The sequence below is a fragment of the Carassius gibelio genome, chromosome B2 (assembly GCF_023724105.1).
Source record: "Carassius gibelio isolate Cgi1373 ecotype wild population from Czech Republic chromosome B2, carGib1.2-hapl.c, whole genome shotgun sequence".
NCBI classification, from domain to species: Eukaryota; Metazoa; Chordata; class Actinopteri; order Cypriniformes; family Cyprinidae; genus Carassius; species Carassius gibelio.
In genome coordinates, this window is record NC_068397.1 from 31,097,594 (window position 1) to 31,124,597 (window position 27,004).

The 27,004-nt window shown below is 33.5% G+C and overlaps 1 protein-coding gene and 1 pseudogene across 3 annotated transcripts; both read right to left on the reverse strand.

Annotated features, from left to right (window-relative positions):
• Positions 1-32: 32 nt before the first annotated feature.
• Positions 33-19,259, reverse strand: LOC127951141 (rho GTPase-activating protein 30). Of its 3 annotated transcripts, none has more exons than XM_052548817.1 (14): positions 19,164-19,259; positions 17,248-17,594; positions 15,375-15,477; positions 14,237-14,381; positions 13,017-13,099; positions 12,028-12,135; positions 10,978-11,096; positions 10,698-10,863; positions 9,828-9,925; positions 9,606-9,659; positions 8,139-8,822; positions 4,884-5,023; positions 3,902-4,521; positions 33-3,007 (listed from the first exon to the last, which is right to left on the reverse strand). In XM_052548817.1, the coding sequence occupies exons 2-14, from the start codon at positions 17,333-17,335 to the stop codon at positions 1,315-1,317; spliced, it is 4,101 nt and encodes a 1,366-aa protein (XP_052404777.1). In that variant the 5' UTR covers positions 17,336-17,594; positions 19,164-19,259; the 3' UTR covers positions 33-1,314. The 3 variants fall into 3 exon arrangements, with proteins under 3 accessions (XP_052404777.1, XP_052404779.1, XP_052404778.1); XM_052548819.1 differs by lacking the exon at positions 19,164-19,259 and adding an exon at positions 18,760-18,783; XM_052548818.1 differs by lacking the exon at positions 19,164-19,259 and adding an exon at positions 18,707-18,748.
• A 3,452-nt stretch (positions 19,260-22,711) lies between these two features.
• Positions 22,712-27,004, reverse strand: part of LOC127950994 (nectin-4-like) — a 16,784-nt pseudogene continuing 12,491 nt past the window's right edge.

The window sequence follows — 27,004 nt, forward strand, 5'->3', positions numbered from 1 at the left end:
AAAAAAGTGTACACAATCTACACACAGAGATATTTATAATGAAAATACAATTTTATTAAAATGAAATGCATTGAATGTTCTGAATGTATACAGAGATTAAAATACATAAAACATCATATACAGATTGTCTTACTGTCCTTATAAAGCAGATGTGTTCGGCTTCTTATGCATTTGTTCCTGAGGTTTTGAATGCAGTAGGATATGCAATGCAACACAATCATTTAAGCAGTAAATCAGTCTGAAAATGAATGTGTTGGTTTAAAAACTAGTTTATATTTATAGAGCGGCTGATTTGTAAACAACCATTTTCTTTTGTATGAATATTAAGATATAAATGATAAAAATATTTTTATGTGATTTGAGATGCACTTCTCCCAATATACTGCCGTTCAATAGTTCGGGATGAGTTAGACTTGTAATGTTTTTTAAAGAAGTGTTTCTGCTCATCAAGGCTTTATTTATTTAATCAAAAATACAGAAAAAAACAGTTATCTTGTAAAATGTTATTACAATATAGAGTAATGGTTTCTGTTTTAATATCCTTTGAAATATAATTTATTTCTGTGATGCAAAGTTGAATTTCCATCATCATTACTCCAGTATAAAGTGTCACATGATCTTCAGAAATCATTCTGATATGATGATTTATTATTAGAATTATCAATCTTTTTTTTAACTATTATACTTTTTTCAGGATTCTTTGATGAATAAAAAGTTGAAAAGACCAGAATATATCCAAAATATGAATCTTTTTTAACAATAGAAATCTTTGCGATCACTTCTTATCAATTTAACACATGCTTGCTGAATAAAAGCTTTAATGTCTTTAAAAAAGAAAATGAAGAATACAAATGTTCTGACCCCAAACCTTTGAACTCTAGAGTATATTGTTAGAAAAGATTTCTATTTTAAATAAATGCTCTTCTTTTTAACTTCTTATACATCAAAGAGTCCTGTAAAAAAGTTTCACAGGTTCCCAAAAAATATTAAGCATCTTTCCAGCACTGATAATAAATCGGCATATTATTCTGATTTCTGAAGATCATGTGACACTGAAGACTGGAGGAATGATGCTGAAAATACAGAAATAAATTACACTTTAATGTATACTGAAATAGAAAAGACACTTATCTTACATTTTAATAATATAACACTTTTTCCTGTATTTCTGATCAAATAAAAGCAGCTTTGATAAGCAGGAGAAACTCCTGTAAAAAAAAGAAAACATGAAAAATAGTTCTGATCCCAAACTTTCTATCATATGAAAATGAGTATATTGAAAGAAAGGTGAATCCGTTGCACGTTGATCTCCCGTCAGTCAGTTTTCCCGTCTTTCCGGCTCTCTCTGTCCCACTGCGTTCCGGACAGTCTCTCCGTGCTCCCTCTCTCTCGGCTCCTCTTCTCCGTGGCTCGGGCCACAGCTTGATCGAAGCACATGCTGATGCCGCTGTTCCTCTTGGCTTCTCTGTCTGCGTCTCTCCTGCGATCCGCTCCTCCGTCCCACGTCCCTCGTCTCTGTCCGGGACTCTCAGAGTCCAGATTTGTCCCGGTCTCTGCGCTTTCATCCTCGTCTCTGTGCGTCGTTATAGTTTCCGCTGTGAGTTCTTGGTGTGTTTGCGCCTCTTTTTCATCATGTTGTCTGTGCTGGAGCTGTTTTCTGAACGTGAACGCTGTGATTTTGGAGGTTTGAGGTTTGGGAGGGACGACGGGAACGGCTTTCGCATTCGCAGGTTTGCGTGGAGAGCGTTTGCGAGGCGCTGCTAAGATCTGATCGGACATCTCTTCTTTGTTTTCTGTTGGTTCGTGTTGAATCTCGTCTGGTCGCTGCTCGAATGTGGACTTTTCCAGATCATCTCCACCATCAGGAGAAAGATCTCCCTCAACAGAACTTTCTGTTTTTACGTTCTCGTCCTCCTCGGAGTTTCCTTCACTGTTTTCCTCTGAATCTTTTATATGTTCCTCATCTATTTCTTCACATTCTCCACTGATTATCTCTAAATCTTGTTTGGCTTCTTCTATTGATCCAGCTTTTGCATTTTCTTCACAATCTCCACTATTTTCCTCTAAATCTTCACGTCTTTCAGCTTCGTTTTTATCTTGCTCTCCTTCTTTTTCATATTCCTCATCTACATTCTCAGATTCTTCACTATTTTCCTCTAAATTTTTAGCTTCTTGTTCTCCATCTTTTGTCTGTTCCTCGTGTATTTCTTCACATTCTCCACTGATTATCTCTAAATCTTGTTTGGCTTCTTCTATTGATCCATCTTCTGCATTTTCTACACAATCTCCACTATTTAACTCTAAATCTTCTCGTCTTTCAGCTTCGTTTCCTTCTTTAGGTCCATCAGTTACATTTTCCTCAAATTCTCCGTTATTTTCTGCTAAATATTCTTGCCTTTCAGCTTTGTTTTTGTCCTGTTCTTCATCTTCTTCACATTCTACACAGTTTTTCTCTGAATCTTGTCTTTTGGCTTCTTCTTTAGGTCCATCTTTTGGATTTTCCTCACAGTCTCCACTATTTTCACCTAAATCTTCTTTTCTGTTCACTTGTTTTTGTTCTTTATCTCCATCACTAAATTCTTCTACAGATCCAGCCTTTGCATCTTCCTCAACATCATCACACTTTCCTTCACCTGTATCTGTTTTGTTAAACTCCTCTCCTTCATTTTGTTCCATATTCCTTGTAACTTTCATAGTTTCTTCACTCTTCTCATCCTCCACTGTTTGAACCTGTACAGTCATTGTTTCATTGATAATCTGTGTGTGTTCCTCCGGTGTTTGGTCTGCATCCGTGAGCTCATCAATGATTGGTACCCCACTGTTACCATGGCAACCATCAGCATCCAGCACCTGCTGAGCATCTTCGGCTGGAGACAGTGCTGGGATGGGCTCAGGAACAGTGATGCTGTCGGTCTCAGTTTGGTTGGGTTCTGGTGAAGGAGGAGTCGAGTCCGGTCCAAAATAAGTGTCTTCTTCACTGGGTTCACTCTCTGGATCATCTTCTCCACTGTACACATGCAAAAGTCAAATATTACACAAAGACTAGATAGTCTGTTAATCTTTCAAATCCATATTATTATCTTTATGCCTTGAAACAAAAATGTAAGCTAGTAGAGTAGAATAAGATTTCTCAGGTTTATGTTTTCCATAAAAAGAAAGCTACAAAAACATCAATAAATGCATGATAAAATACGTTTTTATTTATACTGGGAAAAATTTCAGTCTGTTAATTAAATGGTTAAAAAATGTATATATATTTAATTATTTTAATTTATTATTCTAGACTTAAGGCAGACATTGGTTGCAAAGGATTCTCAACAAAATACAAAAAAAAAAATTTAATATTTATAAAAATTAACATTTTATTTAGGATTATTTTTATTTGTCCAATTACATTTGAGCCCCTGAAAATGAGGGTGCTGTGTATAAAAATGGTTGTAATTCCAAAGCATTATTTTATATTTACTGAATAAATACTGAAGATATTGATCAAACTAAGATAGTTATAATTAAAAACATGTAATTTAATTTAATTTGGTTTAAATTTTAATCGAATTGTAAGTGAAAAAATCTAATGATTAAATTATTTTAATTTATTATTACTACTTTTAATTGTATTACTTTATTTCATTTACCCAATATTTGTGTGCTGTGAACATTTTATGGAATGTTTATTCAGTAGATTTATTCAAAATTAAGTAGATAGTGAAACTGTCAAAAAATTTAATTACATTTTTACATTTTTCTACATTATATCTATGTTTATTATTAGTAGTATTAGTAGTATTTTATATAACACTTTATGGAGTTTTGTTATTTTTGGACCTTGACATCCTTTATAAGAGCCCATTCTCATTTAAATAAATTTTCTCATTTAAATTAATTTTCATTTTGCACTTACATCAGTGCATGTTTATCATTTTCCACATCCTTTGAATGACTCTCTTCATTCTTCTTTTCATCCATACACACTTCATCTGTCTTCAATGCATCTAAACTGAGATGTTCTTCATTAAGTTCACTGCTGTCTGTCAATGCAGAAGCTGCAGGAATCGCGTCTTCTGATTGGTCGATGGATTGCGCATCATTATTGTTCTCTGGAGGAAGTGTGTTTGATTGGTTAATAGTGTGAAGATCTACATTGTTGGTAGTAGACGAGCCATCAGTGGCTTTTAGACTCAACCAAGACAGTCCCTGATAATCTTGACAGGCTGGGAGACTCTGACAAAACATGTCCTCATATTCAGAATCTTTATCAGACTCATCATCATCAGCAGGGCTATATTCGTCATCTGAGGACAATGACAGGGCTGGCAGGAAGGGGCGGGACTTAAAAGGCAGGCTGTGTGATTTTCCAGAAAGAGGCCTGTGTGTGAAGGATGGGCTGCTGCTTTTGGCTGAAGATGTTTGACAGTCATTAGCGGAGTTTTGCGATGGACAGAAAACAGCTTGATTGTCCTTGTTTTTATCCTCCTCTTCCTCATATTCGTTCTCAAAAGGCGCCTCGACTGAGAATTCAACCTGACGAATAGAAATTGACATTAGGTACAAAGTACGTGTGCTCAGCATATACAAACAAAAGCCTATTTAGAGTATTAAACTTCTTTATAAGACTTTTCAGCAAATTAATCACTGACACTGAATTAAAACCTCTTATAGAAAAATGTAATACAGCATCACATAATCCCGTAATGTATTATGACGGTAAAAATTTTAAATCTAAAGACATTTTATTTATATAGTAAAATTTTATAATATTTTAATTCAACATGTCCATTTAATTAGAGCAATTAAACAATTTTATGGTTTTAAATATACTATTTGTAATAATTTTCCCTATATTTGTGTATGCTAAGTACTCATTATAATATACATGAACACACCGGGTTTGAAGTACCGCTTTCCATCGAATCTAAGAAACCGAAAGCTTCCTGGAAATCGAGTGGCAGATCCGTTTCTGGAAACTCCATGTCCTCATAGTAGTGTGCACTGATGGGTTCCCGATGGAGGTTTCCTCTCATTTCTGTGGGAAACACATTTACATCTGCCTTAATTTTCTACCACACTATTTTCTACCACTACTTGTTTATTCTTGCACTAATCAGTTAATTTTTGTTGTTTGGATTTTCATAAAGTGCTGTTTCAGTGGAAACAAAACAATCCAGAAATAACCCCCCACACATTTAAAGAAAGGCACCCTTCATATCTCACAATACTTCCCCAATTTGATTTGATTTCATTAAGATTAGTGAATAATTGTATTACTTTACATAAGTTTGCAGAACAGAAATCTGAACAATGAATCAAAATTATTGCTTGATTGATATTAGAAATTATATCGCTCCATAAATAAGAAAATACTGTCAATAGACAGAAAAGAAAAACATTAACACTATTATATTTAGGAATGAAATGTTAAAAATACACTGTAAAAAATGTCTTGTTGTTTTTACAAAAACTTTTTGGCAGCTGTGGTTGCCAGAATAATTTTGTAAAAATACAGAAAACTGTAAACACATTTACGTCAAAAACTGTTAATTTTACAATATAAAGCTGTAATTTACAAACAAGAAAATGTGAATATAAACCAGTAAATTCAACAACACACAAAATTAAATCTGTTTTGTACCTTGAAAATACTGACAACCACCATAATAATAAAGATGGTACTGTATAAGAGAAAGCCACATGAAGTATCAAAGCTCATCACAAGTAGCTTCACCACAAGCAGAAGTATATATTAACATATAGAAGGTGCACATTTATGGAAACACAAAACACCATCATGGTAACACACGTGATACTTAAATAATGCAAAAAACTTTCATTAAGCAACAGAAGATGTAACATAAAGCTCAAATGTACATAACTGATAACAAGAACTATTTAAAAACATGATTATTTAAACAAAATACTTTCAAACGTGGAGTGTCACGCAGGGAATTCTGGGAATATCAGTTTACAGTTTTAGACTGTAAATTATACATTGATTTGTTCTTTTTTTACTTCTAAAAGCTGTATAATTAACATAATTTTACTGTAAATTTACATTAAATGCTTTGTTAGATCTTTTACAGTTTTTCCCTGTATATAGTACGGGAACTTACTGTTAACCTATTATCAGTTTTTTTCCGTAGCGTTTTTACAAAATTTTACAGTTAAAATTACACTTATTTTTTACAGTGTATAAATAAAAGTGAATGATATATAAACAAAAACCTCAGTAGAAACATTTAGAATATAGAGAGGAATTAAACTGTAAGTTTTGGTCTATGTAAGTGCTGCTCAAATAGAGAAAAATATTCAAAGACATGAATTGCAATTCTAAGATAAAGTGCAATTTTCAAGTGATTTTTTTTCAGATTATGTAAACAAATTTCAGGAAAAAAACTTCTAAAATACACTTATAGGTATTTATTTTACAACCCTTTGTATATTTGTGTATGTGGATTTTAATTACAATTCACATCTTTGAAAGTTTTTTTCTCCATTTAAGCAGCACTCACATACACCAACGCCTAGATTTTTTATTCCTCTCTATATTCTGAAGGCTTTTACTGAGGGATTTGTTCATATATCATTTACACTGATATTTATAACATTTTATTCCTGAAAACATGGCGAAAATGCATATCTTTGCTGAGTTTTTCTCTACTTCAGCTACACTTACAAACTTCAAAGCTTAGAGTTTTATTGTTCTCTATATTCTGAAGGCTTTTACTGAGGGGTTTGTTCATATATCATTTACACTGATATTTATAACATTTTATTCCTGAAAACATGGCGAAAATGCATATCTTTGCTGAGTTTTTCTCCACTTCAGCTACACTTACAAACTTCAAAGCTTAGAGTTTTATTTTTCTCTATATTCTGAAGGCTTTTACTGAGGGATTTGTTCATATATCATTTACACTGATATTTATAACATTTTATTCCTGAAAACATGGCGAAAATGCATATCTTTGGTGAGTTTTTTCTCCACTTCAGCTACACTTACAAACTTCAAAGCTTAGAGTTTTATTTTTCTCTATATTCTGAAGGATTTTACTGAGGGGTTTGTTCATATATCATTTACACTGATATTTATAACATTTTACTCCTGAAAACATGGCGAAAATGCATATCTTTGATTAGTTTTTTTCTCCACTTCAGCTACACTTACAAACTTCAAAGCTAAGAGTTTTATTGTTCTCTTTATTCTGAAGAATTTTACTGAGGGGTTTGTTCATATATCATTTACACTGGTATTTATAACATTTTACTCCTGAAAACATGACGAAAATGCATATCGTTGGTGAGTTTTTTCTCCACTTCAGCTGCACTTACAAACTTCAAAGCTTAGAGTTTTATTTTTCTCTATACTCTGAAGGCTTTTATTGAGGGGTTTGTTCATATAACATTCACACTGATATTTATAACATTTTAACTCCTGAAAACATGGCGAAAATGCATATCTTTGCTGAGTTTTGTCTCCACTTCAGCACACTTACAAACTTCAAAGCTTAGAGTTTTATTTTTCTCTATAATCTGAAGGCTTTTACTGAGGGGTTTGTTCATATATCATTTACACTGATATTTATAACATTTTATTCCTGAAAACATGGCGAAAATGCATATCTTTGGTGAGTTTCTCTACTTTAGCAGCACTTACAAACTTCAAAGCTTAGAGTTTTATTTCTCTCTATATTTTGATGGCTTTTACTGAGGTGTTTGTTCATATATCGTTTACACTGATCAAGACAACATTTTACTCCTAAACACGAGGTAAAAATATATAAATAAATTCTGCCTGTTGACAGTATTTTCTGTTTTATGGAGTGATAAAAAGAGAAATGCAAATCTCCTTAAAACCTTTACCTCTAATATGTCAACAAAATCAAACAAGTTTTAATTTTGAACCAATGTTCAGATTTCTCTTGTATGCAAATCAGTACATATTTAATTACACATTGCCTAATTTTGCATATTTAAACATTGAAAAACATTGAACCTCTTACCCTATTCACCTGCAGTGTCTTGCCTTAATTTATGAAAACATTGCCAAAAAAAGCATTTTTTTAAACTAAATTGCACGTGATCATCAGAATGCATACATTTTCATGTCAGTGAATAATAATCTCAATATTATTCTCTCTTACCCATGTAATCCTCTTCTGAGGTTGCCTCTTGATTTTGTGGTTGTGGGTCTTTTATATTTTCCTTCATAGACTCTTGATTCTGGCTCAGATTTTCGTTCTCTGCTTCTTTGTCACATGGTGAGTTTCCATTTTCTGGCACATTGATCTCCTTTCTTGTAATCTCTGCCATATCCTTCCCACAATCCTCCTGACTTTCCACATAACTATTGGAAACTATGGTTTCGCTTTCACTTTCTTGAACTATATCATTTTTGCTCTGGGGATTCCCATCTGTGGACTCTGTCTCGATGCTTTTAACGTCCTCATCTTCTGCTTTGTCTCCTTGTAGGGGTTGTTCTTTATCATTCCAGCCGCCATGTAGGACACCCAGAGCCAGTCCAGATGTTATATGAAGTGGGACGGTCACTGAAAATGGCCCTGATATGTGTATCCCAGCACGCCGGTCTGCTCTGCTGGTCATTCCGGGCGATCTGGCCATGCCCTGTGACACCCCCTCGTCTCCGCCCCCAGACTGCAGACGGTTATAAGTGCCCGGGGTTCCTCTGCTCACCATGCTGACCTGAGCTCCGCCCGTTCGCCTGTAGGTCACCGCGTATCCACTGGACACGCCCCCACCGGCAGAAGCCACACCCTCTGAGCTGCCTGACGCCGTGGACACAACCAGAGGAGAAAGAGGTCTGGAATCTGAGAGACAAATAAAATAATAGTGATACAAGATTGTGTTAATTGAAAGTTCTGGGGTTCCTTTATTATTATTCTGCTCACCAAGGCTGCATTTATTTAATCAAAAATACTATAAAAATTTTGATATATTATTAACATTTTAAATATATATTTTCTGTGTGAATATTAATTCAAATGCAATTTATTTCTTTGATCAAAGCTGAATTTTCAGCACCATTCGTCCTGTCTTCAGTGTCACATGATCTTCAGAAATCAGTCTAATATGCTGATTTGCTGCTCAAGAAACATTTCTTATTATTATCAATGTTGAAAACAAATTATTTTGGAACAGATTAAAACAGTTTCAATGTTAAATTTAAAATTATGTTCAAGAAAATAAAGATAATATGTTCCTTAAATATAAAACTATGCATGTAAATTATGTAAATTAATCTAACAGTGTTGAAAAAAAATAATAATAATAATAGGAAAAAACTAATAAAAATAGAATGATTTTAGATTTATTAAAAAAAATTGGCAATTAACAAAACGGTGTATGGCATATTTATTCATGCTTATGGATGCTTTTCAAATGATTGTTAAAATTCTAAATTAAGATATGTGTAAATACACAAATACACTCAGTGGGGTCAGTGTAATGTTAAACACCAACAAATGTGCAACATCTAATATCTTACTGCAGTAAATTCAGTTGAAATATGACTTCAAGATTGAAATAAATAGATTAATCTTTATTCTTTGATGAGCAGATGATGCTCTTCATAAATTGTACTGCATAAGCACCTGAGCTCAGAGAGTCCATGCTCTTCGCCGGCCTCAGACCTGTCTTCTCTTTATCTGTGCATTCAGAAGATATAATGAGAAACAAAAGCTATGAATTAGATGTAAGAGGGGAAACATTTGTAGGCAATTATCTGTTGATGTCAGTCATGCAAAAATTAATTTTTCATTTCCAGACTACTCTATGATTCAGCTGTGACTTGGTTTACAGTCAGACCCTCGCACCTTTAGGACAGTATTTGTTCTTCTTGCGTGGATCTTGGAGTCTCCCACCCAAATTAAAGATGGATTTCCACTTCCTTCCTTTGAGGGAGCCCTTCCTCCTGAACACAACACAGATGGTCAAGCTTAATGCTGATGACTCTGCATGATCAGTGAAGCAGGGGAATAAAATATAATAATATATAAAAAATAATGGATGACAATGGCTACATCTCATCAAGCACACTTCAATTATGCACTTAAAATACATACATCACTGGTACTTTCGAGTATGTAATAAGAGATTACAGTCCATAATTGTGTCTTGATGCTATTAGTGTTTACATGAAAGCATCAGTATCATTGTTTTTATATTCATTATTAATTAACTTTTAGGCACCTTTAGCTTATTGTTCTCAACTCACTTTATTGGGGAGGCACTAATCCTAATGTTTTAAAGTAGTGATGAAACAGTTGAGTTCATGTAAATTAAATTAAATAAAAAAAAAATCTAACTAAATTATCTTCAAAATCATTATTATTTAACCCTTGGCTTACTTTTCTCAAATCTGTAAGGGATGAACAAATCCTAATCTCACATACTTAGTACTCACATACTTAGTCAGTCTGCTAAAATTAAATATGGTAAAATAAAATAAAACTAAATACTGTGAAGTAAAATAAAAATCAATTAGGAATTATGTATTAAATAATAACCGATTTTTTTTTAATGAAAAATCGGTTTCAGAGCCAGATGTGAATGAGGCACAGGTGTGGTTAATCTTTCTGACCACTAGATGAACAGTAATCCACAGTGTTTCAGTTTAACATGTTTAAGATGTTCAGATCTTCACAGCATGGTCATTCAGAAGCACTATGTCTCATCAGTCTTACTTGTCAGTGCCGTCAATAATAGCGTGGTACGGCCGCATTGCTGGAGGTCCGTCTCCTGGACTGAGGTTTCCAGGACAGTGTAACGGTAAAGACTTGAAGAAAGGATCGTCTGAACTGGACAGTATGGATGGAGATGGCAGGGACTTCCGCCGCTCCACAGACATTCCTGGATTAAGACAATAAAATCAACATTTTACACCTGAGAAAACTGGAAAACGTAATACTGAAGATGATGAAAACAACATAAAATGCAGAGGGTTTATTAAGGAAGATGAAATACCGCTTCCAGGGAAAAGGTCAGCCACGTGAGTGAGAATAAACTCCACCACGATGGACTGAACCCGAACCTCCATAAACGCTGCGGTGCCATTAAAACCCGTCGACTCGATGTCCTTCGATCTGCAAATAATTATGCACTTATTTATAATTATGCACAGAATATAAATAAACAAACAACAACCATCATTATAATCTGGTTTTCTCTTTCAATTTTTTTTTTTTTTGTACTATTTTTCAGATCTTAATATCTAATATAACTAATAGTAATTTTCCTTCTCAAATAAATGTATCTCGATTTAAAGATGTTTAAATATTTGCACTGGAAAATGAGACAAAACACTGATTAAGGATTGTTTGTTTCAGTGTAACAGTTACAGTATGTTATAAATATTTCACTAAATTAGTGGTACCTATCCAAAAAATAAATAAAAGAATAAATAAAATGCACAAGAAAAAGTTACAACTATTTACATTCAAGTGAAAAAATTAAGAACTTTCTCAGCCGTACAAAGTTACTTTTGAAAACAAGTGGCAGTAGAGATTTTAATATTTATTATCTATATTATATTATAAAGAAACCTGTGGGAATTACAATTTTCTCATTGTTCTGATTTTCTCCAACAGCAGATTTACCTGAATGTTAGCCGCAGATGATTTCACTGTGGTTTGACATTTGAAAATAGTTGAAAAATGTTTAGACAGCGGTGGTTATTATAAAAACATATAACTTCAGTTTAAACTCTGGGTCAGAAAGATTTTATTCACTCAAAAGTGTACATTCTGTCATTTTGTCAGTTATGATAATTTAGTAACATCAGGATAAAGATAAATGCTATTTTTTAACTTGATATAACTGAGAAAAGCTTTAAGTCACATGACATATATATTTCATAAATCATAATGTAGTATTAAACAAAAAATAGTCCTATTTCTCAAAATAGTTTACACCACTGATAAAATTCCCTAAATTGGTTAAAGTAGTTTGACAAATGCATATATGCTGTTTAAATGTAAAATAAGCAGATGTTCTCACACACACACACACACACACCTGAGGAGGTTCGGGGCCCAGACGATGGCCAGGTTTCTGGCATGCATGTTGGTCAGAGAGGCGAATGTGGACATCTTGACCAGATGACGCATCAAAAACTCCAGAGTCCTGGAAAACAAACAGCGTTAAGGGAATACAGTTCAACTTGACGCTAAATTCTACCATCAAGCTCAATAACAAACACCATAAAGTATCACAAGAGTCACTTTTGCACTATACTGTATATTTTAAGCTTTAGGAAGTGTTTTAAGTTTTTATGCACTGAAAATCTAGCCCTCTAAAATCAAATGCATGTTGACATTCAAAGTATTTGAACGTCGTGTTTTTTGATGCACTAAAACATTAGGCATAAAAACAATGCCATCTCCAGCTTAAATAGCTTACACAGGAATTATTACCTGTCTTCTGTAATAATAATAATGCATATATCCTTATTTATACAGCTGTATATAAAATAAATCATGCATTTATTGCTAAATCAATGTAATATATATTTTGGTTCAATAATATTTTTGTGTTTTTTTATTTTGTATTTTGAGTGAATTTCATGGTACTAATTAATATTTAAGCAATAATTTTCCATAAAAATATATACATATATATACATTATATACATTTTCAGTTAAGGCAGTATTTCAAGTTAAATTACAGATAATGCCTTTAAAATCCCATTTTTTAAGCCAGATTAGTGCCATGTCTTGGGAGAAAAATAAGAAAAACATATGCAATTCCTATATAGCAATTCCTATATAAAAGATATAAATATTTATTTTTATGAAGTTGTAGTTTGAATATAAAAAGTCAACATTTTGGAAAGATTTAGATTAATTTTTGTTTGAAATATTGATTTGAAGCGTCAGTTTTTAAATTATTATTAATTGGAATTATGTGGATTGTTGCACAAGGTTTGACGTCATTGACAAAACACACCACTGTGCTTTTTGAAGCGTTTTTTGTCTTTGCAGTTTTACAGAAAATGACATGTTCACCTGTGATGAAGAGCTGGTAAATCCTTCAGAACCTCTTTAATCTTCACCAGACGCTCGTCCTCCAGCTGAATCGCCACTGCGTCCTGCGAAGAGACCAAAGAGAAGCTTCTAAATGCAAAATACATCCCATTGCTGAAATGGGCCATTATTTCGCACACATTTTCCTGTAAATGCAATCATCATTACATTTTGGAACTGACACTTCTGTTAATCAGACGAGTGCACACAGCCATCAGATGATTTGATAATTAGATTAAGCTAGCCTAAATTAGACTAAATAACCACATATTAACAATCTTGGATGATATCTGTCACTGATCAAAGTGCAAGAGATACAAGGTTTATCCAGTGCATTTTAGCATATTTTAGAATCATTGATTCACTATTATATTTTTATAAATATTTTGAGTTAGTTTTTATTTTATTAATATATCTATACATGCTAAATATTAAAAGATATACTGGAAAGTTATAGAATTATATATGGAGTGGGAAAAATAATTTTATATTGTATAACGTCTTATATGGACATGATTTTTCTTTGTTGTTGCAACACATTTGTTGTGTTAAAATAAGTAAGTTTGTTCAAAATAAAAATTAAATTAAAATAAGTCATTGCATTTGCAACTGGCATAAAATAATCTGTGTCCCTGCAGCACAGAAGCAGTCTGAAGTCTCTGGGGTACATTTGTAGCAATAGATAACAATACATTGTATGGGTCAAAATTATACATTTCTCTTTTATGCCAAAAATCATTAGGATATTAAATAAAGATCATGTTCCATTAAGATATTTAGTAAATGTCCTACTGTAAATATATCAAAACTTAATTTTTGATTAGTAATATGCATTGCTTAGAACTTAATTTTAACAACTTTAAAGAAGATTTTCCTCAATATTTAGATTTTCTTTGCACCCTCAGATTCCAGATTTTCAAAAGGTTTTAAACCTATCCTAACAAGCCATACATCAATGGAAAGCTTATTTATTCAGCTTTCATATGATGTTAAAACCTCAAAAAAAAACACCCTTATGACTGGTTTTGTGCTCCGGGACACAAATAAGTTTGTGTGCATCTCATCCGATTCTATTACACATTGACATTATATTTGGGAAGCAAAATGCATGTTGATCAACATCGACTGTATTCATATGCAGACTTTAAAGCACACATTTGTACATGATGCACTGGCAAGCCGAGGGAGAGACGCAGACTCACGGCGAAGCGGTCGTACAGCTCGTATGTGAGCAGAGGGTTGGGCAGCTCTCTGAAATACGCCTTACACAGAGAGCTGACGCAGTGAATGTCCTGCAGATACAGGTCCTTATACAGGTCAGGAGATCCTTCACTGTCGAACTCACTCCTGCACACACACACACACACACACACCTTCAGAAGTTTGTAAACATGCTTGAATTACACAGTGTTTTGGTGATGTTTAGTTGCTGCATGAAGTCAGTCCTCCTCAAGTGTTATTATCGTCTATTTGCCATTATGTAAACAAACCGACAATAAATTATGGTCACACACACATAATAAACCACAGAATATTGAATATAATAAACCATCAAGAAATATGTGAATAAAAAAGAAAATAGATGTTAATGAAAAATATACAAAACTATACACCCTATACATAGTGTGCAATTATTATTTTTCCTTTTTCCCTAGTTCAATATTTGTAATAATATACTATAATAATATTAATAATGCTATTATAGTTACTATTACTTACGTTTAGATTTTCTGTTTTAATTTTAGTTAGGTAATTTTGTTTCATATTTTTGTGATTTTTATTAGTTTTTTTAAATGTCATTTTTTTAAATCTATTTTTATTTCAGTTTCACTTTTAGTAATTGTAGTACTTTAAGTTAAATTAAAGGAGAATGAGAAATGTTATTTATAATTTATTTAATTTCAGGTAAAAATTTTGTTTGTTTTTGGTTTTAACTAATGCACTACACAATTATTAATGATTATAGATTTTGTGTATGCGTCTCCATAATAAAAAAAGAATAGAAAAAAAAACTAAATAATAAAAATAATAATATTCTTTTTAATCTTATTTTAAGAAAAGGTTTATAAAGTAAGGTCGTTATTTTTATTATTTTAGAAAACTTAATGTAAACGAGAAACTTTAATAGCATAAAAATGTAAAAAAAAAATATATATATATAAAATTATACCTGTATATATAATATTAGTTTTTTTTGTATTATCAACTTAGCACTTCAGTTTAAACAAAACGAAAATAAAAAAATGCTGCCTTGCTTGAAGTAAAATAAGGACAGAAAAATATAGAATAATGTGAGGATATTATGGTTTTAGTCATAATTAATAACCCTGTTTGCCACACCGTAGCTTCTGTGTGTTGGAGGACACTCCAGAGAGTCTGTAGATCCCGTCGACGATCCCATGTTTCTCGATGAACTCACTACAGCTGCGTAACACTTGAGGAACTGCTCACAACAGAGAAGAAAGAGTTCGAATCCAAAAGACACATTCAACACATTCAGACTGCACTGCAACGAATCATTTTCTTACTTAGTATTTTTGTGGTGTTTTGAAGAGCCGCGCTTCGAAGTGCCGATCTGAAACAAATGATTCGCGGTCCGCGCTTCGAAGTGCCGATCTGAAACAAATGATTCGCGGTGCGCTTCGAAGAGCCGATCTGAAACAAATGATTCGCGGTCCGCGCTTCGAAGTGCCGATCTGAAACAAATGATTCGCGGTCCGCGCTTCGAAGTGCCGATCTGAATCAAATGATTCGCGGTCCGCGCTTCGAAGTGCCGATCTGAAACAAATGATTCGCGGTCCGCGCTTCGAAGTGCCGATCTGAAACAAATGATTCGCGGTCCGCGCTTCGAAGTGCCGATGCGGTCCGCGCTTCAAAGTGCCGATCTGAAACAAATGATTCGCGGTCCGCGCTTCGAAGAGCCGATCTGAAACAAATGATTCGGGGTCCGCGCTTCGAAGTGCCGATCTGAAACAAATGATTCGCGGTCCGCGCTTCGAAGTGCCGATCTGAATCAAATGATTCGCGGTCCGCGCTTCGAAGTGCCGATCTGAAACAAATGATTCGCGGTCCGCGCTTCGAAGTGCCGATCTGAAACAAATGATTCGCGGTCCGCGCTTCGAAGTGCCGATCTGAAACAAATGATTCGCGGTCCGCGCTTCGAAGTGCCGATCTGAATCAAATGATTCGCGGTCCGCGCTTCAAAGTGCCGATCTGAAACAAATGATTCGCGGTCCGCGCTTCGAAGAGCCGATCTGAAACAAATGATTCGCGGTCCGCGCTTCGAAGTGCCGATCTGAAACAAATGATTCGCGGTCCGCGCTTCGAAGTGCCGATCTGAAACAAATGATTCGCGGTCCGCGCTTCGAAGTGCCGATCTGAAACAAATGATTCGCGGTCCGCGCTTCGAAGTGCCGATCTGAATCAAATGATTCGCGGTCCGCGCTTCAAAGTGCCGATCTGAAACAAATGATTCGCTGTCCGCGCTTCGAAGAGCCGATCTGAAACAAATGATTCGCGGTCCGCGCTTCGAAGTGCCGATCTGAATCAAATGATTCGCGGTCCGCGCTGTGCATGGACAAGGTGCGATCCCCCACAATGAATAGGCATAACTTACAATGTTTTAATGCAATTGTGAGCACGTTAAATACAGTTTCCGTCTTCTTAAAAACATTTCATGACATGTCACCTATTATCTACTTGCCTAAAAGACAGTTGAATCAGCCTCCGCCCATATAGAGTTTTATACGCATATAAAAAATTAAAAGCATTCCTCCTGAGTTTTCTTTTTTCACAAATCGCACCAAAAGTATAAATATCGAAACATTCTTGAATCAAGATGCATGTACTTGACCAGTTAAATGATTTTAAAACTTGTTTAAAAAAAAAACAGGTATAACAATTTTTATATTAACAATTTTATTATATTTTTTGATTAAAACAAGCAAAAATATCTACCAATGCAATACGAAAAGTAATCTTAAATCATAGACTAAACAAAAAGATATTGTTTTTTTTACCCCATTGGCAGATATTTTTGCTAATTTAAAGAAAAAACTTACAACTTTGTGATCCTTTTTATAAACAAGACTTAAGTTGTTTTACCTGTCAAGTAAATGCATCTTGATTCAAGAAAGCTTATATTTTTAGACTAAAAAACAAGACAAAAATACTAAGTAAGAAGCTGATTTTTGCAGTGTGTGGATGAACTCACTGTCCTGTCCGGTGGAGTTGAGGTGCTCCAGCAGGTCGCATCCGAACACTTTATCCCGACTGCCTCCTTTTCTCCGGCCTCTCCTCATCTTGCTTTTCCTTCACCTCTCTCCTCTCTAACATCCAGGCCTTGTGTGTGTGTGTGTGAGCTGATCTAATGAGTGTTTGTGTGAAGTCACACCTCACATGACGGCTGTTGTAGAATATCTGACAGTATTATATGAGTTTTATCCTGATTCTCATCCAGCGCCGCTGCAGGAACGTCTTCTGTACTCACATTCACTCATCTACTTCACCCTGCATCACTGCTTGATGGAGCGGACGCTTCATATCCAGAGAATTAGATCTCTATAAAAAAAGAAAGAGAGAATAAATAAGCCACAATATGAACAATTCTGTGTTCATTCTTTAAAATAAAGGCGGTCGAATATCATACATCTCTATAATATCTAATTATAGATTCCTGTTTGTGTTCTTGATCAAAATCTCAGATTAAAAGATATGATCTGATCATCCACATTCATTTTAAAGCTCTAGTCTTACTGGATGATGACTACTGATTTACCGCAAAATTACATGATAACAAGTCTTCTTTATGCTTAAAACAAGAACAATTTTCAGCCAATACAGTTAGAAAAACAACCTTAATTCAAAAGATATTTGTTCTTTTCAAGCATAAAGTCACTTATAATCAGTTTTATACAATTGTCAGAAAACTAAACTTATTATATCATAGGCATTTATAGACGTAAAAATGGTGAAAAAGAAATTGCTAGTAAATTTCACAAATAATAACAAAGTTGCAAGTAATACATTGAATTAAACATTAAATGTTTAATAAAGACTGAAGTTGGATTTTCTTGTGAAACTCAAAAATCTGTTTTATAAATCTTTAAAATTATTTTTATAGTATATATACTATATATATATATATATATATATATATATATATATATAAAATACATCTTATATAAACATAGCAACTTACTGAAATACCAAAAAAAAAAAAGAAAATCACATTTAATATCAACCCACCAAAATTATTTTCAGCTCAGAAAACCACCGGTTCAAAATATTATTAAAAAGCATTTTATCTCCTAAAAGTATGAAATGACTATTACAAATGTTCACAGAATTTTCCAATTATAAACATCCACTCAAAATATAGGAGCAGAAAACAACTTCTTGTCACTTGGTGCCACAAGTAAATGCAGTCCATTAAAAATCGATATTTATATGTAATTACTTAACCGAGACATTAAACTCCATTAAGTCACTTGGATTATGAAACTGCATAAAGCTCTGGGTTCACAACCACAGGAAACACAAAAAAGCACAGCAGAAATGCAAGAAGGAAACGCAAAAAAAAGGACAACAACAACTAAACCGAGCACAAATAAGCCAAAACATGTCGACCTTAGAAATGCATTTAAAGTTTGGTTTGCTGAAGCATGACATACAGCCTGAAAAAAACACAGCAGAGCTTCACATCTCCATCACGTCGCGTGCCAACCTCACAGCGTTTCCTCTTCTCACTTTCTGAGTTTTGCACCAGTTGAAGGCCACACCCTCACGCTTTCTACAAGCTCTTCATATCTTTCCAGAAGAAACCCAGAAGATCGATTCAAATCCTGCTACGGTTTTGATGCCTCCGACACCTTGTGAAGGATTGGCATCATGTTTGTCTGTGTTTTTCAGCGAGTTTGTTCCTCTCTGGTGCTCTTGCGGAAATGACTGATCAGATCTGAAGGCCACGAGTGCTTTACGCTCACATCATCAAATAAACCCAGGCTTTTTCCCCTTTACGAGCCGATAACATCCTATGAGTGTACGATCTGGCATCTTTAAAAGCAAACCTTAATGAAGAATTGAGACGAGAAATGTAGAGGAGAATAGAGAGACGCCTCTAGGCCTTACCTTTCTCTCTGGACCGGCACAAGCTTCAGTGTAAAGTGACTGTGACGCAAGAAACCACTAAACTTCCCTCAGTGACTTCCTGAGTCTTTACTTTCTGTCTTGATTCTCTATTTCTAATATACGCCTTTATCTCGAGCTCTGCCTGGTGTCTGCCTTCATACATCTGCTTTATATAGCAAACATCAGGTCAACATGCCATGGGAAAGATTGATGGACATCAGGACACAAAACAGAGGGGGAAAAACACAGTGCTTTAATATAACTATGTTTATTCTTACGCTTTTTTAAAAAAGTGTATTGCAAATGAGGAAAACAACATGCAGTTTATATAATATGTTACATATTTATTATGCATGTATAAATACACACACATGCAGGTTTATAGTTCAGAAAAAAAATATTTTTATATATTAAATATATTTATTTATAATATAAATTATGTGAATATAGATTTTAAAATATTTTCTAAATATATACTGAATGTGTGTATTTATATATGCATAATAAATATACACAGGACACACATATATATATAATGCATACAAAAACTTTTATTTTGTATGCGATTAATTGTTTGACAGCACTAATATTAATGCATAATACTTACCATGGTATTTTCATGGTATTGCAGGGTACTTCAAAGAACTGCTTTGTCCTAACATGGTAAATAAATGTTCAAGAAAACATGGTAAATTATATAGGATTTTGCAAATGAGCAAAACTACATTCAATATGTCATAAAAGCCAAATATATTCATAGTATACAAATGTACGCACTATATTGATGCATAAGTTAGAGCAGAATAAGGAGATAATAAATAATTACCATATCTTGCCATGGTATTTTCATGCTATTCCAAGGTGCTTCAAAGAAAAGCATTATTATAACATGGCAAATGTCCAAGAAAACATGACTTTTCCATTGCACCATGTTGAAAAACAAAACAAAAATGAGTATTTTTACGATACCAAACAACAACAACAACAACAGTACTTTCAAGTATACACCACGGTACTTAAAGAGGTCATCAGATGCCCATTTTCCACAAGTTGATATGATTCTTTAGTCTTAATGAAAAGTCTTTAAAATTGCTTGGTTAAAATTTCTCAATGGTAGAGTAAAAAACATTTTTTACCCTGTCAAAAACAGAATACAAAAACATGCCGTTTTGTAGCATTTTCCTTTAAATGTTAATGAGCTCTGCTGACTCCGCCCCTCTTTTCTGAGCTGCTCTCTGAGGGACTGTTTACTCTAGCTGCATTCATGTGAAACTTGCTAATTAGAACATTATTAGGAAAGATTAGAAAAGATTCATAATAAACCTTACACCCACTTCTTCTGTAGGTGAAATCATGAATGAGTCACGCAAACAAAGACACATTTAGGTGAATCAAGGGCGCATTCTTTTCACAAACAAATGTAATCCACTGCGTCTTCAGTGTCTCAGATATCAGGAGTAAATGACGACTGCTATGTTCATTATTATATCTAACAACAGAACACCTCAATCTCTTAAGTCATTCTTGTCTACATCTGCTCCAGCGGTGAAACAATGGAGGGCTGATGACAGTCACTCAGGGGGCGGGGCTAAGCCATTCCAGGCTGTGCAGAAACGGGATATAAATATAAAAAATATTTTCTTTTAAAATTGTATCGGATGTTTTTTGTGCAATTTGTAAATGTATTATTTGTCTGCATGATTGAATAAAACAAATTATAGAATGGTTACGGTTTGTTCTTCTCTAGACAATTAAATGCAATTTTAATTTTTTTAAATGATTTAACGTTTTAACATTTAACATTAAAATAACTGAAGTTTTTAAATAACTTAAAAAAATTAAAATCCTGATTAATATATATATATTTTTTTATTAATCTTGTTTTTGGCTCTCCTGGAACATAATGCCATGTATTTGACCTTCAACATTTTAAACGTTTAAATAAATAAAACATAACTAATTTATTATAAATATTACACATTTATCAATTATTATAAGTGTATCAATGTATCGTTAATTATTAATTTAATATACATTTATAAATATTATAATTATACATAATTTGATTAAATGAGTTACATGTAAATGAAACATTAAAACAAAATAAAACTTTTAAGTTAGTTATTTTTAAATATTGTTTTCAAAACGATAAACATGAACAAACACTGTACGATTGTCTTTTTATTATTTACTGGCTTCTTGTGGACGTTTTGAATGAACTGAGTGAATCAATGATTTAAAGATTCATTCATAAAGAGAACAGTTTATTGAATTCCTGAATGAATCAGCCGTTTGAACGAATTGAATGAATGACTCAAAGTAATTTACCGCCACCTGCTGGCAGATTTAGTTTCATATTTAGACTATCATTTACATTTTTTTTTTAAAAAAGGGGAAAAAAACTTTAAAGGTATAGTTCATCCAAAAATATGGAATTATGTAATTTACTCGAACCTGAATGACTTTCTTTCTTTTATGGAACAGAGAAGGTATTTTTTAAAGCGGTTTTGTTTACCAGTTTACCAGACTTTCATCGCATGAAGAAAGAAAAAGAAATATAACCACCACAAATAAAACATCTCAGTTGCATTATCTGTAAACTTGCAACAATTAAATGTGCAGAGGTCCTATTTTTAATTACAGAACATTCTCAAAACAATATAAGAGGACAGTTATTAAAAATAAATAAATAGTTATACCATAAAATAAATGGTTAACTGCAGGATTTAAAAAACAAATTAAGAGCTTTAAAGACCTTTTAAGGCCTGCACTTCACATTTCAGCCTTTAAACAATTTTTAAGAAAAGGGAAGATTCAAAAGTATCAATTATTATATTAATTTAAATAATTAGGCTATTATTAGACACTTATTATATTAAATGACATCTATCTTAGTGTCTTAATTGTTTTCTGTCGAACCACTGGTTCACGTTTAAAAATATGTAGCAAAAATAGTAAATTAAATTAAATTTATGCATTTAGCAGACGCTTTTATCAGATTAGCAATTTTTACCTATGATGTGTTCCCGGGGAATTGAAACCCCAACCTTGCACTTGATAACACAATGCTCTACCAATTGAGATGTGCTTATTGAAAAAGCAAATTAGACCTCTAATAATTAAGACTTTGTATCATTTTAGAGTTTACATGGTCTTAAATTTAAACAATTTAATTGAAGACTTTTAGTGACGGGAGGAAACCCTAGAACATAGTTCAGTGCAAACATTTCTGTCATGCATTTGGCAAAAAGCTTTTATTTACAAAGGATTTCACCTTTGAAATTTGATGCAAGTGCAACTCTGGCGTTGTTTGTGTGATGTGATGACGATCTAAATAACAGACATATAAATATTCCCTTGATCTTGGTAAAAAGTTAATCTGTTTTTAAGCCTATAGTGGAACTTCTAGAGTCAAATAATTTTCATATATATATTAAAATAAAAAAAGTATTTTAAATACTGGTTGGGAAAGATTTATCTTCTCCTTAAAACTAATCGATATCAGCCGAATAATTTCCTATCGGTGCCTTACATCGACTGTCTCTGTATTTGCATTCACATTAACTTTTATTAAATCTCTTCACAGATCAATCAACTTTCTTTCTTTTCAATAAACACTTACAGAAAACACATCTAGTTCAGGTCTGGACGTTAACACTAGTTAGTGGAGTAAAAAAAACATCTTTAAGTCACCAACAGCACATTTACACAAACTCAGACTAGTAACATCTACAAATAGTGCAATACTTCACAAAATAAAATACAGTGTTGGAGTAAAGTGAATATCAATAGGTCCATAATGTCACTGGACGAAGCAGTAAGTTCAGTAGTTTCCTGCGTGGACCTGTTAATCTGTTTAACCATTACACAAATTAATCATATTTTCTAACAAAGTGATGAAACTGTAACTGTATATCAGCCACAATGGAGAGCCATATTAATGTCTTTACAGTAGGAACAATAACTATACAAATTTATTTGTAATGGAAAAATGTTATATAGCTGAAAATAGAAGTATTTTATATTGCATATATATATAAAATATTTAAATATTGTGAAATATTATGATTACAAATCACAGTTTCTATGCAAACATATTATAAAACGTAATTTATTTCTGTGATCAAATCTGAACATTGATAACAATCAGAAATGTTTCTTGAGAAGCAAATCATCATATATTGATTTCTGAAGAGTTATGATGCTGAAAGTTCAGCTTTGACCACAGAAATAAACTATATTTTAAACAGACATTCACATAGAAAACACAATTGTGAAAGTGTAATAATATGTCACATTTCTACAGTGTGTTTGATCAAATAAATGCAGAGACTTCTTTCAAAAATATTCTAAATCTCATCTTATTCAAATTATGCCCAACCCTAACTATTATTCACACATTATTCATGCACGAGAGATATCCATGAATATTTTAAGCATGGATGCTTTACAAAACAAAGTCATGCAGGTTTAACAGACATGAGTTTGAGTAAGTGATTTTTTTTGTTTGAACTGTCCCTTTAAGAGTTTGTGATGTTTACAGCCTTTCAGATTATGAACTATAAGGCATGCTCTGAGGATCATATGATCTGTCCTCGTGAGTGTATAATGATGGCGTTGGAGTTTGGTTTTGGCGTCAGTCCGCCGTTGCTGCACTGGAAGTAGTTGTTAGTGGCCTCGGACAGGTGATAGTTCACCTCACAGCTTTCTTCTTCTCCTTCAGGAACTCGCTCTCGCTGTACATATTTCTCACGCTCCGCTCGGTGAATCTTCCATCCATCAACGATCACATCTGCAGTCGGACCCGAGCTCACGGACGGAGGAGGAGGACTCTGATCTCGGTGAAGCCCTGAATCCTGCGAGAGAAACATCATCATTAAAGGATAGCTGTTCTTCACCTCAGGCTTTATGATCATATAAAACAGTCACAGTTTATTCTCTGCTAATGGCAAAACAAGAATCATAAAGATGTGCAGTTATTATGCAATTTGATATTCTAAATCAAATGTTTTATTATTATTATTTTTTTTATCCAAACACATCTGACCAATTCAAAACCACAATCTTAACTAAATAAAAAAAAGTTTGTCAAGACAAACTTGAGGTTGGCTTGAGAAAGCCTGAAAGTTTAAAGCAGTTGTTTAAGCCTGAAGTTCGAAAATTTAGATAGATTAGATGATTACACGATTGGCCTGTTACTAACATAATGCTGGCATGGTTAGCAAGTTACTAGCATGTTGCTGGCATGATTAGCATGTTGTTAGCATTTTTCTAACATGATTATTATGTTACCAGCATGTTGCTAGCATGATTAACAAGTTACTAGCATATATCTAGCATGATTAGCATGCTACTAACAGATTGCTAGCAAGATTAGCAAGTAACTAACAATTCTAGCATGATCATCAAGTAACTAGCATATCAATAGCACGATTAACAACTAACTAGCATGTTTCTAGTCTGATTAGCTTGTCATTAGCATGTTGCTAGCATGCTACTAACATATTTTTAACAAGATTAGCAAGTTACTAACATGATTTTAGCATGATTAGTAAGTTACTAGCATATCGCTAGCATGATTAGCAAGTAACTAGCATGTTGTCTAGTAACAATAAGCCTAAGCAGCTTTCTCAAGCCAACCTAATAAATACTATTACATAAAATTAATCTTTAATCATTTATAAATGAAATATAATTGTCCATGAAGGATGGAAGTGAAAAACGCCTCATATTCAAGTGTGCATAATTAAGGAGTTTTTTTTTTATAGATAATATTAGCCAAAAAAGATTTAACAAAGAATTATTAAATGTTTATGAGAAGGATGCAATATTAGAAATGAAGTTAAGGCATGGCAGGATGAAACAACATATGATATATATGACGGTAGATAATTCTCAGGTGATTGTATGCTTTATTCAAAGTTAAACGCATCTAATGCGAGCTTGAACATCATAGCATAATAAACTGAAGCAAACTTGTACATTAAAACTGAACTCACTGCGAACCAACAAATGTATCCCATAAAGATGGTATCAGTTACTCAGTATGCACATTTAATGATGCAATTTTTTTTTGATATTTCTGAAACCCGATTATAAACATCCATTTCGTTGAGTGCAGTGAGCTAACAGAGAGGCTCCGCCCACATGCACTTCTGATTGGCTGGGATATTTGATTGATTCTGTCACGTCAAGTTTGTTGAGGACAAATAATTAATGACACAATTTAAATTGTAATATTTGGTATTGGCCATTTTTTGGCTAAACTCTTTTTGTCCGTTGATTTACAAGCGCTTTTAGACATGTTGTTTGATCTTAGCTCATAATTATAGGCACTTTATGGAGTTAATAAAGTGGTCTGTTGCTGATGAGAGAAATTTTATTTTTTGTTGTTGTAAAACAAAGCATTTGGGTGTTTTACTGTTTGTCTTTTTGCTTGTCCTTGTTTGTTGTTGTTTAATTTAATTTAATTTATCTACGAGAGTGACTACCGCATTCGACAACCCTATCCTTATAAAAATACCCAAGAAAGATTGCGTGGACACTGATAAACCATATATTGTCGCAACTGATGTTTATTGTCTTCAAGTTTCCTCAGTTAAAATGTCTCTATCTGTGTTTTATTCCGCTCCTGTGATAACTGGATGCCTTTGTCCATATTAGGGATTTCCTGGAGCGTAATCAGTGCAATTACTTCTGCAACTGTGATGCATGTGTGGAGATTCATTACATTAATGTGTACCCAACAACACCAGGGTAAAAAATTGGAAAGATAATATTTTTCTCTAAAAGAAACAGGATTTTTAAAATGTTTTGGCTCTTAGTGGATGCATAAGATTATCATCACTGATATTGTTATTGTAATCACTTGATAATACTTGAAAATAAAACCTGTAACACACTCTGAACACTATCATACATTTAACACACATACTTATTTACATTTCAAATTTGCACATACAGTCACATACATGTACATACAATTTCTATTTTGTATTTTCACTTTTTGCTATTTTGCATGAATACATATATTTGTATATTATTCTTTTTATTGCCTCAGATGTGTAAACATACCTGGCAATAAAGCTCATTCTGATTCTGATTCTGAATAAATGCCAGAAATGATCGTGATGTGTTTTAGGCCCATTTCGCCCATCCCTAAGCAAAAGGAGGACTGTATGTTGGCTACACACACACACACACACACACACACACACACACACACACTCACCAGTGATATGTTGCTGGACTTCACATAGTACTCGACTCTCAGTCTGCGCTCATTTCTCTCCTCCTCCATCTCTCTAGTGTTTTTGCTGGATCGCTCCGGCCGGAACGCTGTGTATATGGCAGGACGTCCCAGACTGTCATACTCTCCGTCTCCATATCTGCCCTTCACATCGCTCAGCGTTGAACAATCCTACAGAGACATGCAGGTGTTTATTCTGGTGATATTATCTCTCACACACACACACAGGTGTGAAATAAACTCACCTCCACCGAAAAAACACTGCCCTTCGTCACACTGTCCATCTGAATCAGTGAACTCTCCTCCGGCTGCAGACCACACAAACAAGAGTCATGATGCAGCACATTACTTCCAACTAAATTACAACTGCATTTAGATTCCTGCTTCAGTTTCTAACAACAGAAAACATGTTTACAGCAACATTTACAATGAATTTAGAACGGGCAGTGGACAGCATTTCAAATAGAACCATCACCCCTTTTATAGTTTAATGAAAAATCTTGTGAAAACAAGTCTGGGTCACATTTCACCCAAAAATAGAAGACACTATTATATTTTATAAATATATATATATATATATATATATATATAT